General features: G+C 41.0%; 2 protein-coding genes and 2 pseudogenes across 4 annotated transcripts; all 4 read right to left on the bottom strand.

The window, feature by feature from the left end:
* Positions 1–846: 846 nt before the first annotated feature.
* LOC308153828 (protocadherin gamma-A6-like) lies at positions 847–1,904 on the bottom strand (annotated as a pseudogene). Its single transcript has one exon. The product of its transcript is annotated as a protocadherin gamma-A6-like (transcript).
* A 3,831-nt stretch (positions 1,905–5,735) lies between these two features.
* Positions 5,736–6,793, bottom strand: LOC308153827 (protocadherin gamma-A3-like; annotated as a pseudogene). The gene has a single exon. The product of its transcript is annotated as a protocadherin gamma-A3-like (transcript).
* Positions 6,794–9,841: 3,048 nt separating this feature from the next.
* LOC308153826 (protocadherin gamma-A8-like) lies at positions 9,842–11,073 on the bottom strand (the record flags this gene model as incomplete). Its single annotated transcript, XM_080527012.1, is given in 2 exon segments — positions 9,842–9,897; positions 9,900–11,073. Coding segments are annotated over 2 exon segments (1,230 nt in total).
* A 5,252-nt stretch (positions 11,074–16,325) lies between these two features.
* LOC308153824 (protocadherin gamma-A10-like) lies at positions 16,326–18,782 on the bottom strand (the record flags this gene model as incomplete). The annotated part of the gene is made up of 1 exon (XM_080527010.1): positions 16,326–18,782. One exon carries the CDS (start codon positions 18,780–18,782, stop codon positions 16,326–16,328), a length of 2,457 nt encoding a protein of 818 aa, XP_080383136.1.
* Positions 18,783–19,136: the final 354 nt, after the last annotated feature.

Raw genomic sequence — 19,136 nt, 5'->3', positions numbered from 1 at the left:
TTACAGCTCTATTCTAAACGTCTGTTATTGTCTAGGACAACTTCAAAGGAAAGATTAAAGCTTTATACGACATGAATAAAAAAAACACCTAATGGGTCCAAGGTACTGAATGTATTGGCTGATAGCAAAGTAAGAAGCAATTGAATTGAACAGAAATTAATTCACGTGAACTTGCGCTATGATGATCATAAACTCTAAGAAACTAAACTATACCACTGTGGATGACGTGTAATAAATACATCATTAACACGTTCTGCCAGAAGTGAAAACCTGCTACCGACCTTCATCAACCTGCTCTCGGAGAACAAAGCCATGTGAAAATGGCGCAGGCACGCACACGCGCACGCGCACGCACGCACGCCCGCGCGCACACACACACACACACACACACACACACACACACACACACACACAGTAAGCAAAGCCGAGTGTATCACTACAATGCTGAAGTGTCGCTTTCCATGTAACAGGTGCTGAAAGTTACCCTTTACGTGTTGAAGAGTGATTTGTAACGACCATAGGTAACTCTAGAATTCGAACGCTCTTAGGTCAAAGCGAGTGAGAAAACCAGATACACAAAAAAAGGTGCTTTGCCATTCAGGCGAAACAATTTAAATAAACCTAATGAGAGATGAAATGCATACAACATGAAACCCACGTAGATTAATTATTATTCTGATTAGCGCCAAATTAGATCACATTAGTACACCAACCTCGAGAGGAGAGTCCGGTTCATCCAGGATGTTCTTTTCACTCTGCATCCGCTGCATCGTCCCTGTACTGGGGTCCACTATCAGTACACTCTGACTACCGGGTCTGGCGAACTTACAGTCACTCTTTCTGGAGTCAGTCGTCCTGCACACCTCGTAATTGTACACGTGCTGTAGAGTTCCTGTCCCCAAAGTGTCTGCGTAACGCGGTGGGTAATACGGAATAACCGGGAGATTGGAATGATAGAGGATGCGAGACTGTCTCCATCTGTATATTTTCACCGATATAATAACCACTAAACACGTGATGAACAGAAATGAAACTACAGCCAAAGCCAAGACTAAGTAAAAGGTCAGATTGTCATTGTACTCCTTGTCGTGCGTAAAGTCAGTGAACTCCGAGAGCACTTCAGGGAAGCTGTCCGCCACCGCCACGTTAACATTGACTGTAGCTGAACGAGAGGGCTGCCCGTTGTCCTCCACTACAATAGTGAGCCTTTGTTTCACAGCATCTTTATCAGTGACTTGACGTATAGTTCTTATTTCCCCATTCTGTAAGCCCACTTCAAACAGCGCTCTGTCTGTCACTTTCTGCAGTTTATACGAGAGCCAGGCATTCTGTCCAGAGTCCACATCAACAGCCACCACTTTAGTGACAAGATAGCCCACATCTGCTGAACGTGGGACCATTTCAGCCACCAGAGAGCCGCCAGTCTGGACTGGGTACAGAACCTGAGGCGCGTTGTCATTCTGGTCCTGGATGATGACGTTAACACTCACATTGCTACTGAGTGGAGGGGAGCCTCCGTCTTGCGCCATGACTACTAGCATAAATTGTTTGATTTGTTCAAAATCAAAGGAGCGCACTGCATGTAAAACTCCGGTTTCGGAGTTAATAGAAACATAAGTAGAAACAGGAGTTCCACTGATCTGCGCGTCCTGAAGGAGGTAAGAGATTCTCGCGTTCTGATTTGAGTCAGAGTCCCGCGCACTGACTGTAAATATGGACATTCCAGGAGAGTTATTCTCTGTGACGTAGGCAGAGTAGGTGTCTTTACCGAATAATGGGGCATTGTCATTTACGTCAGAGATTCTAAGATGTAATATCGTGGCACTAGAGAGAGGAGGAGAACCCGAATCTGTTGCAGTAATAGTTATGTTGTAATCTGGAACCGTTTCTCGGTCAAAACCCATATCTGAAATCAAATTATAATAACTAGTTAACGAAGAATGTATTTTAAACGGGAGGTTAGCATCTATAGAACATGTAATATGTCCGTTTCTCTCTGAATCAGCGTCTTTAACATTGATAACAGCTATCGTTGTACCCGTCGGAGCATCTTCAGACACAGAGCTGGAGAAAGACATGACGTTTATAACTGGTGCGTTGTCATTAACGTCGATAACTTCAATCATAACTTTACTTGTGTCTGTTAAACCACCCTGGTCCTTCGCCTCTACTCTCAATTCGTATTTCTTATCTTTCTCATAATCTATTTGACCAGAAACATATATCGTTCCAGTGCCCTCATCTATGACTAATGCATCTGCTATGACACCCTTCGACTTGGAAAAGGTGTATGTTATTTGTCCATAAGACCCACTGTCTGCATCCGTTGCATTCACGGTTGTGATATATGTTCCTTTCGGTGCGTTTTCTACCACAGTAGTCGTGTACACTGACTGGTTGAAAACGGGCGCATTGTCATTGGCATCTAGGACAGTAATATCTATATTTACTGAACCAGACCTCTGCGGATTTCCACCGTCTACAGCGATTATTTTGAAAGACAAACGAGGATGCTCCTCTCTATCTAATGTTTTCTGGAGCACCATTTCAGCATATTTACTACCGTCTGGATTACTGTGTTGTTTTAAAATGAAATTATCGTTCGGAGTTAATATGTAATTCTGCAGCGCGTTAAGTCCTACATCGGGATCCTCTGCACTCTCCAGAGGAAATCGCGCTCCAATAGAAGCTGATTCGCTGATTTCAAACTGTACATCTTTATTTGGAAAAACTGGAGCATGATCATTTACATCTAATATTTCAACAGTAACACGGTGCAGTTCAATTGGATTTTCTAGAATGATTTCGAAACTAAAGCTACACGGTGTGACGTCGCCACAGAGCTCCTCTCGGTCTATTCTCTCACTCACGACTAGAATCCCTTTGTCTGTCTTCAGCTCGGTGTACTGAATGCTTTCTCCGGTCACGATACGGGCCCGGCCCGCTCGGAGCCTTTTCAAATCTAACCCCAGGTCTTGCGCTACGTTACCGATAAGCGACCCTTTCTTCATCTCCTCCGGAATGGAATAACGGATTTGGCCACTTACAATATGGCTGAAATACAGGAGAAAAACAAGTACTTGCCATCGAAGTCCCGGGTACGAACGCCATCTTAAGTATTTAGGTTTTAGGAATCCAGCAAAAGCCATAGTCATCACAGAATAAATGCCACAATAATATTCCCAAGAGAGTATCCCCAATAATTGCGAGAAAATAGAGTAACAGCCGATGTGTTATCTAAATCCTACTGTATATGTTATCTATGGAGCAGAGCGAGTGTTCTGCCTGTTCTTGCCCCGCCTCGTATGAAGCGCACAGAGTCTCCCTCTCCTCTAGCGCAGTGATAAGGAAGGGGACTCCTCTGACTGACAACACCGCACAGAAATTGTTTCACTGATCAACAGCGGCCCTCGCAGTTCAAAACCCGAAAACCAAATAATGTATGAACACAATTATAAATATGATACAAGAGTTTAGACCCTAGTTGTAATCTTCCCAAGGTTACAAATCCTAAATGAGTAATCATGCAAGGTAAGATATCATCGGAGGGATATATTTTCATTCCATACTTTAAATAGTGTGTATGACAATAGCATGGTTTCTTCCGTCACAGGTCACACCAACATGGATTACTACAATCATTGTCACGGTAGTCTGAATAACCATTAGACGCATACAGTGAAAGGCATTAACGATTATATAAACGTTTCAAAGGACTGTTAAAACACTACGTCTGTGTGAAACGATGATACATACGATAATTGTATTTAAACAGGACTAAACATGCCAGAATGTGTGTTTAAAGAGAGCTATGAGAGCTGCGCATTTGCCATGACAATAGAGGCGCTGTCCATCGTGCTGAAAAGCCAGTGGAAGTTTGCTGCTATTCAACAGTTGGTTGACAAACATTTCCTAAAACAACCAAACAAATACATTCCAATACAATCGATTTTCAACTTGAAAATGCAATCTGTAAGAAAGGTACAAAAGAACAGTGAAAACAAATGGGCCTTTAAGAGATAGTATTTTGAATTTACTTGATTTTAATGTGCACATGATCAGAATATGGGCAACTGATGTAATTATTTCTTGTCAAACCAAAGTATCTCATTCACATTAGACTGCTTAGAATAATTATGTTGATGCAACATAATATTTGTCAGTTATTGTAATATCAATGTATTGTGTAATGTTTAAGTAATTTCATCTTGTCCACGGTACCTGATTTTCAACTCTAACTCCAACTTGATTTCTTAATGCCAAATTATTCAGAGGTATTTTGTAACTTTAAAGCAATTTCATTATGTCCCTGGTAGCCAAGTTAGGTAAGTAAATCAAACTTGATTTGTTAAAGTTAATTCTATACAAATGTATTGTACACATCGGTTCTGTTTAAGTGTGTGCGAATACAAAATAATAAATGTAAAATAACTGATTTGCATTGATGAAAAAAGGCAGAGTCAGTTCTGTACAAAAATTTGCTACATTTATTTTTGTAACACATTTTAACTTATATAAACGTTTCAAATGACTGTTAAAACACTACGTCTGTGTGAAACGATGATACATACGATAATTGTATTTAAACAGGACTAAACATGCCAGAATGTGTGTTTAAAGAGAGCTATGAGAGCTGCGCATTTGCCATGACAATAGAGGCGCTGTCCATCGTGCTGGAAAGCCAGTGGAAGTTTGCTGCTATTCAACAGTTGGTTGACAAACATTTCCTAAAACAACCAAACAAATACATTCCAATACAATCGATTTTCAACTTGAAAATGCAATCTGTAGAAAGGTACAAAAGAACAGTGAAAACAAATGGGCCTTTAAGAGATAGTATTTTGAATTTACTTGATTTTAATGTGCACATGATCAGAATATGGGCAACTGATGTAATTATTTCTTGTCAAACCAAAGTATCTCATTCACATTAGACTGCTTAGAATAATTATGTTGATGCAACATAATATTTGTCAGTTATTGTAATATCAATGTATTGTGTAATGTTTAAGTAATTTCATCTTGTCCACGGTACCTGATTTTCAACTCTAACTCCAACTTGATTTCTTAATGCCAAATTATTCAGAGGTATTTTGTAACTTTAAAGCAATTTCATTATGTCCCTGGTAGCCAAGTTAGGTCAGTAAATCAAACTTGATTTGTTAAAGTTATTTCTATACAAATGTATTGTAGACATCGGTTCTGTTTAAGTGTGTGCAAATACAAAAGAATAAATGTAAAATAACTGATTTGCATTGATGAAAAAAGGCAGAGTCAGTTCTGTACAAAAATTTGCTACATTTATTTTTGTAACACATTTTAACAGGTCAATCATGAGAAAAAAGTTAGCCAAAAAAGTGCACGAGAGAGAGAGACAGCAGGAGAGTAACAGGAATTGAGTAACAGGAATTGCTCTATAATGGACTACATGTAACAATCACGGCACTAAAACACGTCACAATCATGTAAGAAAGTGCAAAGAGCCAAATACAATATATTGTGAACTGGTACCATAGGAGCAGCGCCTTGGTTAACTTGAGGTTTTTATAGAGATACAATTCCAAAATAAACAGCTACATTATTCAAAATCCTAAAAACTCACCTCTAGTGGAGAGTCTGGTTCATCCAGGATGTTCTTTTCACTCTGCATCCGCTGCATCGTCCCTGTACTGGGGTCCACTATCAGTACACTCTGACTACCGGGCCTGGAGAACTTACAGTCACTCTTTCTGGAGTCAGTCGTCCTGCACACCTCGTAATTGTACACATGCTGTAGAGTTCCTGTCCCCAAAGTGTCTGCGTAACGCGGTGGATAATACGGAATAACCGGGAGATTGGAATGATAGAGGATGCGAGACTGTCTCCATCTGTATATTTTCACTGATATAATAACCACTAAACACGTGATGAACAGAAATGAAACTACAGCCAAAGCCAAGACTAAGTAAAAAGTCAGGTTGTCATTGTACTCCTTGTCGTGCGTAAAGTCAGTGAACTCCGAGAACACTTCAGGGAAGCTGTCCGCCACCGCCACGTTAACATTGACTGTAGCTGAACGAGAGGGCTGCCCGTTGTCCTCCACTACAACAGTGAGCCTTTGTTTCACAGCATCTTTATCAGTGACTTGGCGTATAGTTCTTATTTCCCCATTCTGTAAGCCCACTTCAAACAACGCCCTGTCTGTCGCTTTCTGCAGTTTATACGAGAGCCAGGCATTCTGTCCAGAGTCCACATCAACAGCCACCACTTTAGTGACAAGATAGCCCACATCTGCTGAACGAGGCACCATTTCAGCCACCAGAGAGCCGCCAGTCTGGACTGGGTACAGAACCTGAGGCGCGTTGTCGTTCTGGTCCTGGATGACGACGTTAACACTCACGTTGCTACTGAGTGGAGGGGAGCCTCCGTCTTGCGCCATGACTACTAGCATAAATAGTTTGATTTGTTCAAAATCAAAGGAGCGCACCGCGTGTAAAACTCCGGTTTCGGAGTTAATAGAAACATAAGTAGAAACAGGAGTTCCACTGATCTGCGCGTCCTGAAGGAGGTAAGATATTCTAGCGTTCTGATTTGAGTCAGAGTCCCGCGCACTAACTGTAAATATGGACATTCCAGGAGAGTTATTCTCTGTGACGTAGGCAGAGTATGTGAATTTATCGAAGAATGGAGCATTGTCATTTACGTCAGAGATTCTAAGATGTAATATCGTGGCACTAGAGAGAGGAGGAGAACCCGAATCTGTTGCAGTAATAGTTATGTTGTAATCTGGAACCGTTTCTCGGTCAAAACCCATATCTGAAATCAAATTATAATAACTAGTTAACGAAGAATGTATTTTAAACGGGAGGTTAGCATCTATAGAACATGTGATATGTCCGTTTCGCTCTGAATCTGTGTCTTTGACATTGATAACAGCTATCGTTGTACCCGTGGGAGCATCTTCAGACACAGAGCTGGAGAAAGACATGACGTTTATAACTGGTGCATTATCATTTACATCGATAACTTCAATTATAACTTTACTTGTGTCTGTTAACCCACCCTGGTCCTTCGCCTCTACTCTCAATTCGTATTTCTTATCTTTCTCATAATCTATTTGACCAGAAACATATATCGTTCCAGTGCCCTCATCTATGACTAATGCATCTGCTATGACACCCTTCGACTTGGAAAAGGTGTATGTTATTTGTCCATAAGACCCACTGTCTGCATCCGTTGCATTCACGGTTGTGATATATGTTCCTTTCGGTGCGTTTTCTACCACAGTAGTCGTGTACACTGACTGGTTGAAAACGGGCGCATTGTCATTGGCATCTAGGACAGTAATATCTATATTTACTGAACCAGACCTCTGCGGATTTCCACCGTCTACAGCGATTATTTTGAAAGACAAACGAGGATGCTCCTCTCTATCTAATGTTTTCTGGAGCACCATTTCAGCATATTTACTACCGTCTGGATTACTGTGTTGTTTTAAAATGAAATTATCGTTCGGAGTTAATATGTAATTCTGCAGCGCGTTAAGTCCTACATCGGGATCCTCTGCACTCTCCAGAGGAAATCGCGCTCCAATAGAAGCTGATTCGCTTATTTCAAACTGTACATCTTTATTTGGAAAAACTGGAGCATGATCATTTACATCTAATATTTCAACAGTAACACGGTGCAGTTCAATTGGATTTTCTAGAATGATTTCGAAGCTGAAGCTACACGGTGTGACGTCGCCACAGAGCTGCTCCCGGTCTATTCTCTCTCTCACTATTAGAATCCCTTTGTCTGTCTTCAGCTCGGTGTACTGAATGCTTTCTCCGGTCACGATACGGGCACGGCCCGCTCGGAGCCTTTTCAAATCCAACCCCAGGTCTTGCGCTACGTTACCGATAAGCGATCCTGTTTTCATCTCCTCTGGAATGGAATAACGGATTTGGCCACTTACAATATGGCTGAAATTCAGGAGAAAAACAAGTACTTGCCATCGAAGTCCCGGGTACGAACGCCATCTTAAGTATTTAGGTTGTAGGAATCCAGCAAAAGCCATAGTCATCACAGAATAAATGCCACAATAATATTCCCAAGAGAGTATCCCCAATAATTGCGAGAAAATAAAGTAACAGCCGATGTGTTATCTAAATCCTATTGTGTCTGTTATCTATGGAGCAGAGCTAGTGTTCTGCCTGTTCTTGCCCCGCCTCGTATGAAGCGCACAGTCTCCCTCTCCTCTACAGCGCAGTGATAAGGAAGGGGACTCATCTGACTGACAACACCGCACAGAAATTGTTTCACTGATCAACAGCGGCCCTCACAGTCCAAAACCCGAACACCAAATAATGTGGGAACACAATTATAAGTATATGATAGAAGAGTTTAGACCATAGTTGTAATCTTCCCAAGGTTACAAATCCTAAATGAGTAATCATGCAAGGTAAGATATCATCGGAGGGATATATTTTCATTCCATACTTTAAATAGTGTGTATGACAATAGCATGGTTTCTTCCGTCACACCAACATGGATTACTACAATCATTGTCACGGTAGTCTGAATAATCATTAGACGCATACAGTGAAAGGCATTAACGATTATATAAACGTTTCAAAGGACTGTTAAAACACTACGTCTGTGTGAAACGATGATACATACGATAATTGTATTTAAACAGGACTAAACATGCCAGAATGTGTGTTTAAAGAGAGCTATGAGAGCTGCGCATTTGCCATGACAATAGAGGCGCTGTCCATAGTGCTGAAAAGCCAGTGGAAGTTTGATGCTATTCAACAGTTGGTTGACAAACATTTCCTAAAACAACCAAACAAATACATTCCAATACAATCGATTTTCAACTTGAAAATGCAATCTGTAGAAAGGTACAAAAGAACAGTGAAAACAAATGGGCCTTTAAGAGATACACTGGGAAAAAAAGTATTTTGAATTTACTTGATTTTAATGTGCACATCAGTCCCACATGATCAGAATATGGGCAACTGATGTAATTATTTCTTGTCAAACCAAAGTATCTCATTCACATTAGACTGCTTAGAATAATTATGTTGATGCAACATCATATTTGTCAGTTATTGTAATATCAATGTATTGTGTAATGTTTAAGTAATTTCATCTTGTCCACGGTACCTGATTTTCAACTCTAACTCCAACTTGATTTCTTAATGCCAAATTATTCAAAGGTATTTTGTAACTTTAAAGCAATTTCATTATGTCCCTAGCCATAGCCATGGTAGCCAAGTTAGGTCAGTAAATCAAACTTGATTTGTTAAAGTTAATTCTATACAAATGTATTGTAGACATCGGTTCTGTTTAAGTGTGTGCGAATACAAAATAATAAATGTAAAATAACTGATTTGCATTGATGAAAAAAGGCAGAGTCAGTTCTGTACAAAAATTTGCTACATTTATTTTTGTAACACATTTTAACAGGTCAATCATGAGAAAAAAGTTAGCCAAAAAAGTGCACGAGAGAGAGAGACCGCAGGAGAGTAACAGGAATTGAGTAACAGGAATTGCTCTATAATGGACTACATGTAACAATCACGGCACTAAAACACGTCACAATCGTGTAAGAAAGTGCAAATAGCCAAATACAAAATATTGTGAACTGGTACCATAGGAGCAGCGCCTTGGTTAACTTGAGGTTTTTGTAGAGATACAATTCCAAAATAAACAGCTACATTATTCAAAATCCTAAAAACTCACCTCTAGTGGAGAGTCTGGTTCATCCAGGATGTTCTTTTCACTCTGCATCCGCTGCATCGTCCCTGTACTGGGGTCCACTATCAGTACACTCTGACTACCGGGCCTGGCGAACTTACAGTCACTCTTTCTGGAGTCAGTCGTCCTGCACACCTCGTAATTGTACACGTGCTGTAGAGTTCCTGTCCCCAAAGTGTCTGCGTAACGCGGTGGATAATACGGAATAACCGGGAGATTGGAATGATAGAGGATGCGAGACTGTCTCCATCTGTATATTTTCACTGATATAATAACCACTAAACACGTGATGAAAAGAAAAGAAACTACAGCCAAAGCCAAGACTAAGTAAAAAGTCAGATTGTCATTGTACTCCTTGTCGTGCGTAAAGTCAGTGAACTCCGAGAGCACTTCAGGGAAGCTGTCCGCCACCGCCACGTTAACATTGACTGTAGCTGAACGAGAGGGCTGCCCGTTGTCCTCCACTACAACAGTGAGCCTTTGTTTCACAGCATCTTTATCATTGACTTGTCTTATGGTTCTTATTTCTCCATTTTGTAAGCCCACTTCAAACAGCGCCCTGTCTGTCGCTTTCTGCAGTTTATACGAGAGCCAGGCATTCTGTCCAGAGTCCACATCAACAGCCACCACTTTAGTGACAAGATAGCCCACATCTGCAGAACGAGGCACCATTTCAGCCACCAGAGAGCCGCCAGTCTGGACTGGGTACAGAACCTGAGGCGCGTTATCATTCTGGTCCTGGATGATGACGATAACACTCACATTGCTACTGAGTGGAGGAGAGCCTCCGTCTTGCGCTTTGACGACTAGTTTAAATTGTTTAATTTGTTCATAATCAAAGGAGCGCACCGCCTGTATCACCCCACTCTCAGGGTTAACGGAAACATAATTAGATACTGGAGTCCCACCAATGTCAGTATCTTCTAGTATATACGAAATACGAGCATTTTGATTGGCATCGGGATCTTTAGCTTTAACAGTGAGTATAGACACGCCTGGAGAGTTATTCTCTAAGATGTAGGAGTTGTACACGCCCTGTGGAAACACTGGGGCATTGTCGTTGACGTCAGACACCTTCAGGTGAAAGGTTCTCGTACTCGAGAGAGGAGGCGAGCCTGCATCAGTGGCAACTACAGTTATGTTGTATTCTGAGACGCTCTCACGGTCTAAGATGGCGTCGGTAACCAAGGTGTAGTAATTTCTTAAATTAGACTTGATCTTAAAAGGGATGTTTTGATCTATAGTACAGCTCACCTGTCCGTTGTCACCTGAATCAAGGTCTTTTACATTGATAATACCAATGGTTGTACCAGGAGGAGAATCCTCAGACACCGGACTAGTGAATGACATGACGCTTATGACAGGTGCATTGTCGTTCACATCATTTACCTCGACAATAACTTTACTGGAGTCCTTTAAAGCTCCTTGGTCTGTTGCTTCAATCCTAATTTCGTATGTTTTGTCTTTTTCATAATCTAATTGTCCTAAAAGCGATATCAAACCAGTGGTCTTGTCAATTGCAAACATACTCGCCATAAGACCTTGCATGTTGTAAAGAGAATAATATATCAAACCATTTGATCCACTGTCTGCATCACTAGCATTGACGGTTGTGATATATGTGCCTTTTGGTGCGTTTTCCATTACAGTAGCCCTGTACACTGACTGGTTAAACACGGGCGCATTGTCATTCACATCTACGACAGTGATATCTATATTTACTGTACCAGACCTCTGCGGACTCCCACCGTCTACAGCGATTAGCTTTAAAGAAAGACGAGGATGCTCCTCTCTATCTAACGGTTTCTGGAGCACCATTTCAGCATATTTACTGCCATCAATATTTGAATGTTGTTTTACAATAAAATTCTCATTTGGAGATAAGATATAATCCTGCAGTCCATTAAGTCCGACATCAGGATCATCAGCAGTTGCTAAGAGGAAGCGCGCGCCCGGAGCGGCGGATTCGCCTATTGTCAGCTGCATGTCGTGTTGTTGAAATGTGGGAGCATTATCATTCACGTCCAATATTTCTATAGTTATGTGGTGCAGCTCCATCGGATTCTCTAAAATCATTTCGAAGCTAAAGCTACACGGTGTGACGTCGCCACAGAGCTGCTCTCGGTCTATTCTCTCACTCACGACTAGAATCCCTTTGTCTGTCTTCAGCTCGGTGTACTGAATGCTTTCTCCGGTCACGATACGGGCCCGGCCCGCTCGGAGCCTTTTCAAATCTAATCCCAGGTCCTGCGCAACGTTGCCGATAAGCGAACCTTTCTTCATCTCCTCTGGGATAGAATACCGGATTTGGCCACAAACAAAACTAACGAAATAAAGTTGAAAAAACAGTACTTGCCATCGAATCCTCGGACCAAAACGCCTACTGCGTTTAGGCTCCAGGTATCCTTCAAATGCCATCGTTAACAAATAATCCAACACAAATGTATTCCACAATATATTCCTTGCACTGGACAATCGGAAAAGATAAGCAAAAAGAATCGTATTCGTTAGTGTTTCGTTTTAATCCAATATTTCCCTAAATGAAGAGAAGCGATTGTGTGTCTCTCACGTCCCGCATCGTATGAAGTACAGATACTTCCCCCCTCTCCTCTGGTAGAACGCAGTGAATAGGGAGGATCTCGTCTGACTGACAACACTGCACAGAAATTATTCTACTGATCAACAGCGTCCCTTACAGTCCAAAACAAAAACATCAAATAGTAGGAACACAACTAAAAGTGCAGGCATAATAGCACACTATACACCTCTAAATGAATAAATAAAAAAATAAAAACATTTACTGACATCTAGTTATCTACAACGCAATGATGAAATGCAAAGTTCAACTAAGCCATAATCAGCTGAAAATATAATTCAATTATTAATTATTTCATTCCGTGTCAATGGTGTTCAAAAACTAACAAAAGCATAAATCATTATATATTAATAGGCCTAATGTCTAATATGAGTAACAATTACCTAATGCATCGAACCCTTCGTATGCAACTATGTCAGAAGGATATGTGTACATTGTAGACATATGAAGATGCAGCACGATGTCAATGTGGATTAGGTTTAGAACTGTAACAGACAGAGTACGGGAAAGCTGCTCACTGTCTGACAATGTGCTGTCCATAGGGCGTGGTGCTGAACAGGCCATTTAGACCTACATCAGATAGACAAATTGAAGCGATACGCCAATTCCCAAACAACACCTCGCATGCATGCCAACAAATCTATATTAAATGGGTCGTTAGTCATGAGAAGTGCCTGACACAGAAAGAGAGTGTACAGGCAGAACAAAGTTTACAAATTTAAAGGAGCTAATGGAGATGATTACTTCAGAAATTTGCAAATTAAAAAGATGGTTTGACATAAACAAATTATCATTAAACCTAAGCAAAACTAACCACATGTTATTTGGTAATTATAAAATGAATACTCAAGTACAGATACAGGCAGGCACGCGGGAAGGTATTTTGACTGGGGGTGCTGAGGTGCTGTCTATATACGCTACAGGGAAAAAAATTGCCAGGGAAAAAATTATAACGATTTCTCTCCCTCCCTCCCTCTCGCTGATTGCTCGTTCGCTCACACGCACACAGTGGCATAACGACGGGCCCCAATGCACGGGCAATAATAGTTAAGCACGCACGCACCCACACACTACAACAACGTAACGTTAAATATTTTACCAACAATGTATTGGAATTTACAGTAATTTCCACTCAGCTCACAGTGTCCCACAATGTCCACAAACATGATGTTGACCATTATTACAGACAGCACTCCATGTCGATTGTTATTGCCTCTTAACGGAAGCCCTTCGCTGCCGAAGAATCGGATGGATCTGAATATCAGTTCTAATACGTTTCTGGCCGTCTGTTGCTCTTTCTCAACAACGTCCGACAGTAGAGCATTAATGGGAGTGTTGTTAAGCGAAGCAAGCAACTGCATCAGCATCTTCTTCCAACTCCACTTCAATTGTTCTGGCTGATTTAGCATTTTTGCTAAAGAACTCAGAGATTCCCTAGCAAGATATGACCATGTGATCACTAACATTAAAACTAACAAACACATTTTTACATTTATTACAAAAAACACATTTATTTTTATTCCCAAAAGCAACAATAGTTATTATATTGTTTTAACTTATTGTTTGAATAATATTTTTATTTTTTAAATTCAGGCAGGAGGAGCTCCTTCTGCCTGCCGCTAGGGGGTGCTGCAGCACCCTCAGCACCCCCCTTCCCGCGTCCCTGGATACAGGTAGATGGTGTGGACATTGAAAGACTTCATGAAATTAAGTTTCTTGGTGTGATAATTGATGATAGAATAAGCTGGTCATCTCATATAAAAAATTTCCGAAATAAACTGTCAAGAAGCATTTCAGTACTGAGTAAGGCAAGACACGTTCTGGACCATAAATCACTCCACACTCTCTACTGTTCACTGCTTTTACCATATTTAAATTATTGTGCGGAGGTTTGGGGCAACACTTATAAATGTAGACTACAATCACTATTAATATTGCAAAAAAGAGCCATAAGGTTAATTCATAATTCCGGTTATAGAGATCACACAAATTAATTATTCTTAAAATCAAAAACATTAAAATTCACAGATCTGGTCCACCTTCTAACAGCACAAATAATGTATAAAACAAATACCAACAGTGGCGTAGCGGACGGGCCCGCAAGCGACGCACCGCGGGGGGGCCCCAGCCACTAGGGGGCCCCCTAACATTGGATCCACATTATTATTATTATTTTTTTTTTTTATAATTTAAAAATATATAAAACAAAGAAAATAAGTGGCCCTTCATTGTGTCAACCTTAATTTTAATATATAGGCCTATATTAAAAAATATATACATGGTTAGCCGTATCCAATAGCAACATGACTTTGACGTCACACGTAGGCAGCGAGACACAAGGAAAATGAGCAAGCGAAAATACAATACAAAGTACAATAAGCATTCTTTAGGTGGTGATAGATTCTCTATTCGGACATTATAGCCGCTATATGTGGGACTGTCGGTCCGATATTGTAAAAAAATCCAATAAAAAATGTATGTTGTCTCAAGTATTATCTCGGCGGTTAGTCGAGTGAAAGAAAAACAACATACAGATGATAATTCACACAATATAATACCACGAAAGCGTACAGCACTAAACAATAACATTTATTTGGGCAGCATCATACTCAAACTCAGGCAGAAAGGCAGGGTCCGGCCAGGTTCACAGTCACAGGCTGTCAGTGCATCATACAGGTACATAATTCAGCATGGTTAGGCTATATATAGCTGTTTCTTTTTCTATTCTACTATTCTATTCTACTTCTGCTGTCTGCGTCTCCCTGGGTATTCCTAGACCAGATGGCAAACAGTAAAGAAATGCCACAATATACCAGGACTTAAGAAACGAGATGTCCAACAAAGGATTTGACTAACCCTGGCCAATTTTACGCAACAAGTAGACTCTGATGCAGCGGAGACAGGGTTGCCAGATTGGCTGGTTTTTGGTGGATTTAGAAGTTTTTAGATTGATTAGGTTGGAAATTCTCAATCCCATCTGGCAACCCTTAGCGGAGAGTCTACAGATATGTTTACAGATATCACACTGCTGTGCACACCACACTTTGTTAAAATAAATAAAGCTTGTACTATTCTACTTATAATACATTCTACTGATGTAGTGTAGTCTACCATTTGGTTTTAATTATAGGCTATTGCTCTCACTTGTTTGTACCTTTTGCTAAGTCAAGCATTTAGAATGTAGAGTGCATATTGCGAAATTTCGCAACGTCAATAACGCATCGGCCTCTAAAAAACGCATTTTTTAATTATTATTTTTTTTACTCGGTTGCGAAAGGGCCCCCACCGCCACCTTGCGGGGGGGCCCCGGGATTTTGCGCTACGCCACTGAATACCAACCTACTCCGTAGGAATATTCAAAAATTGTTTTTTGATAGAGATGGGAGTTATAATTTGAGGGGGGAGTTACATTTAAAACATATTTATGTACGTACAACGTTAAAAAGTTTTTGTATTTCTATATGTGGAGTGAAGCTGTGGAACGGATTGAGTGTGGAGCTAAAGCGGTGTCCAAGCATGACCCAGTTCAAAAAGCGGTATAAAAACATGGTTTTCACCAGGTACGAGGAGGAAGAAGGGCTTTGATAGTCACCAGTTGTTTTCACAGATTATTTGTTTATTTACATTATCTGTTTTCTATTGTTGGTAAATATGTAAATACGTAAATAAATTTGATTTAATTGTACAAATATTATATTAATATTGAAGTTAACTGCAGATTATTAACTATTAATCTCTGATTATTGGAGAAGGGGTAGGATTAAATAAGCTTATCCTTCTTCCTACTCCTTTTCGGACATGTTAAGTAAATAGTGTTTTTTTGTTTTGTTTTGTTTTGTTTTGTTTTTGTTTTGTTTTTTCTTGTTTTTGTTTTGTTTTTTCTTGTTATAACTATTTCTTTTTTCACATGTTCGAAATAAAGCTTTCATTCATTCAAAGTGCCCTTTGCTATATGAGAACATTTGATTTGGGCAACTTGAGCAGCGTCGAAATCAATTCACCCAAATTATTCAAAATCAAATAAACTCACCTCTAGTGGAGAGTCTGGTTCATCCAGGATGTTCTTTTCACTCTGCATCCGCTGCATCGTCCCTGTACTGGGGTCCACTATCAGTACACTCTGACTACCGGGTCTGGAGAACTTACAGTCACTCTTTCTGGAGTCAGTCGTCCTGCACACCTCGTAATTGTACACATGCTGTAGAGTTCCTGTCCCCAAAGTGTCTGCGTAACGCGGTGGGTAATACGGAATAACTGGGAGATTGGAATGATAGAGGATGCGAGACTGTCTCCATCTGTATATTTTCACTGATATAATCACCACTAAACATGTGATGAATAGAAATGAAACTACAGCCAGAGCCAAAACTAAGTAAAAAGTCAGGTTGTCATTGTACTCCTTGTCGTGTGTAAAGTCAGTGAACTCCGAGAGCACTTCAGGGAAGCTGTCCGCCACCGCCACGTTAACATTGACTGTAGCTGAACGAGAGGGCTGTCCGTTGTCCTCCACTACAACAGTGAGCCTTTGTTTCACAGCATCTTTATCAGTGACTTGGCGTATAGTTCTTATTTCCCCATTCTGTAAGCCCACTTCAAACAGCGCCCTGTCTGTCGCTTTCTGCAGTTTATACGAGAGCCAGGCATTCTGTCCAGAGTCCACATCAACAGCCACCACTTTAGTGACAAGATAGCCCACATCTGCTGAACGAGGCACCATTTCAGCCACCAGAGAGCCGCCAGTCTGGACTGGGTACAGAACCTGAGGTGCGTTGTCGTTCTGGTCCTGGATGAGGACGTTAACACTCACATTGCTACTGAGTGGAGGAGAGCCTCCATCTTGCGCTTTGACGACTAGTTTAAATTGTTTAATTTGTTCATAATCAAAGGAGCGCACCGCCTGTATCAGCCCACTCTCAGCGTTAACGGAAACATAATTAGATACTGGAGTCCCACCAACGTCCGTATCTTCTAAGAAATATGAAATACGAGCATTTTGATTGGCATCGGGATCTTTAGCTTTAACAGTGAGTATAGACACGCCTGGAGAGTTATTCTCTACGATGTAGGAGATGGACACGCCCTGTGGAAACACTGGGGCATTGTCGTTGACGTCAGACACCTTCAGGTGAAAGATTCTCGTACTGGAGAGAGGAGGCGAGCCTGCATCAGTGGCAACTACAGTTATGTTGTATTCTGAGACGCTCTCACGGTCTAAGATGGCGTCGGTAACCAAGGTGTAGTAATTTCTTAAATTAGATTTGATCTTAAAAGGGATGTTTTGGTCTATAGTACAGCTCACCTTTCCGTTGTCACCTGAATCAAGGTCTTTAACATTGATAATACCAATGGTTGTACCAGGAGGAGAATCCTCAGACACCGGACTAGTGAATGACATGACGCTTATAACAGGTGCATTGTCGTTTTCATCATTTACCTCTACAATAACTTTACTGGAGTCCTTTAAAGCTCCTTGGTCTGTTGCCTCGATCCTTATTTCATATTTCTTGTCTTTCTCATAATTTAATTGTCCTAAAAGCGATATCAAACCAGTGGTCTTGTCAATTTCAAACATACTTGCCATATGACCTTGCATACTGGAAAGAGAATAATATATCAAACCATTTGATCCACTGTCTGCATCAGTCGCATTGACGGTTGTAATATATGTGCCTTTCGGTGCGTTTTCCATCACAGTAGCCCTATACACTGACTGGTTAAACACGGGCGCATTGTCATTGTTATCTAGGACAGTGATATCTATATTTACTGTACCAGATCTCTGCGGATTTCCACCGTCGACAGCGATTAGTTTCAACGACATACGAGGATTCTCCTCTCTATCTAACGGTTTCTGGAGCACCATTTCAGCATATTTACTGCCATCTGCATTCGAATGCTTTTTTAGAATAAAATGTTCATTTGGAGATAAGATATAATCCTGCAGACCATTGACTCCGACATCCGGATCATCAGCAGTTGCTAAATCGAAGCGCGCGCCCGGAGAGGCGGATTCGCCTATTGTCAGCTGCATATCGTGTTGTTGAAATGTGGGAGCATTATCATTCACGTCCAATATTTCTATAGTTATGTGGTGCAGCTCCATCGGATTCTCTAAAATCATTTCAAAGCTAAAGCTACACGGTGTGACGTCGCCACAGAGCTGCTCTCGGTCTATTCTCTCACTCACGACTAGAATCCCTTTGTCTGTCTTCAGCTCGGTGTACTGAATGCTTTCTCCGGTCACGATACGGGCCCGGCCCACTCGGAGCCTTTTCAAATCTAATCCCAGGTCCTGCGCAACGTTGCCGATAAGCGAACCTTTCTTCATCTCCTCTGGGATAGAATACCGGATTTGGCCACAAACAAAACTAACGAAATAAAGTTGAAAAAACAGTACTTGCCATCGTATCTTCGGACCAAAACGCCTACTGCGTTTAGACTCCAGGTATCCTTCAAATGCCATCGTTAACAAATAATCCAACACAAATGTATTCCACAATATATTCCTTGCACTGGACAATCGGAAAAGATAAGCAAAAAGAACCGTATTCGTTAGTGTTTCGTTTTAATCCAATATTTCCCTAAATGAAGAGAAGCGATTGTGTGTCTCTCACGCCCCGCATCGTATGAAGTGCAGCTACTTCCCCCCTCTCCTCTGGTATAACGCAGTGATTAGGGAGGATCTCGTCTGACTGACAACACCGCACAGAAATTATTCTACTGATCAACAGCGTCCCTTACAGTCCAAAACTCGAACATCAAAATAGGAACACAACTAAAAGTGCAGGCATAATAGCACACTACACACCTCTAAATG

The sequence above is a fragment of the Nansenia antarctica genome (assembly GCF_963989245.1).
Source record: "Nansenia antarctica genome assembly, chromosome: 3".
Lineage (NCBI taxonomy): Eukaryota > Metazoa > Chordata > Actinopteri > Argentiniformes > Microstomatidae > Nansenia > Nansenia antarctica.
This window is presented reverse-complemented; position numbering and strand designations above follow the sequence as displayed.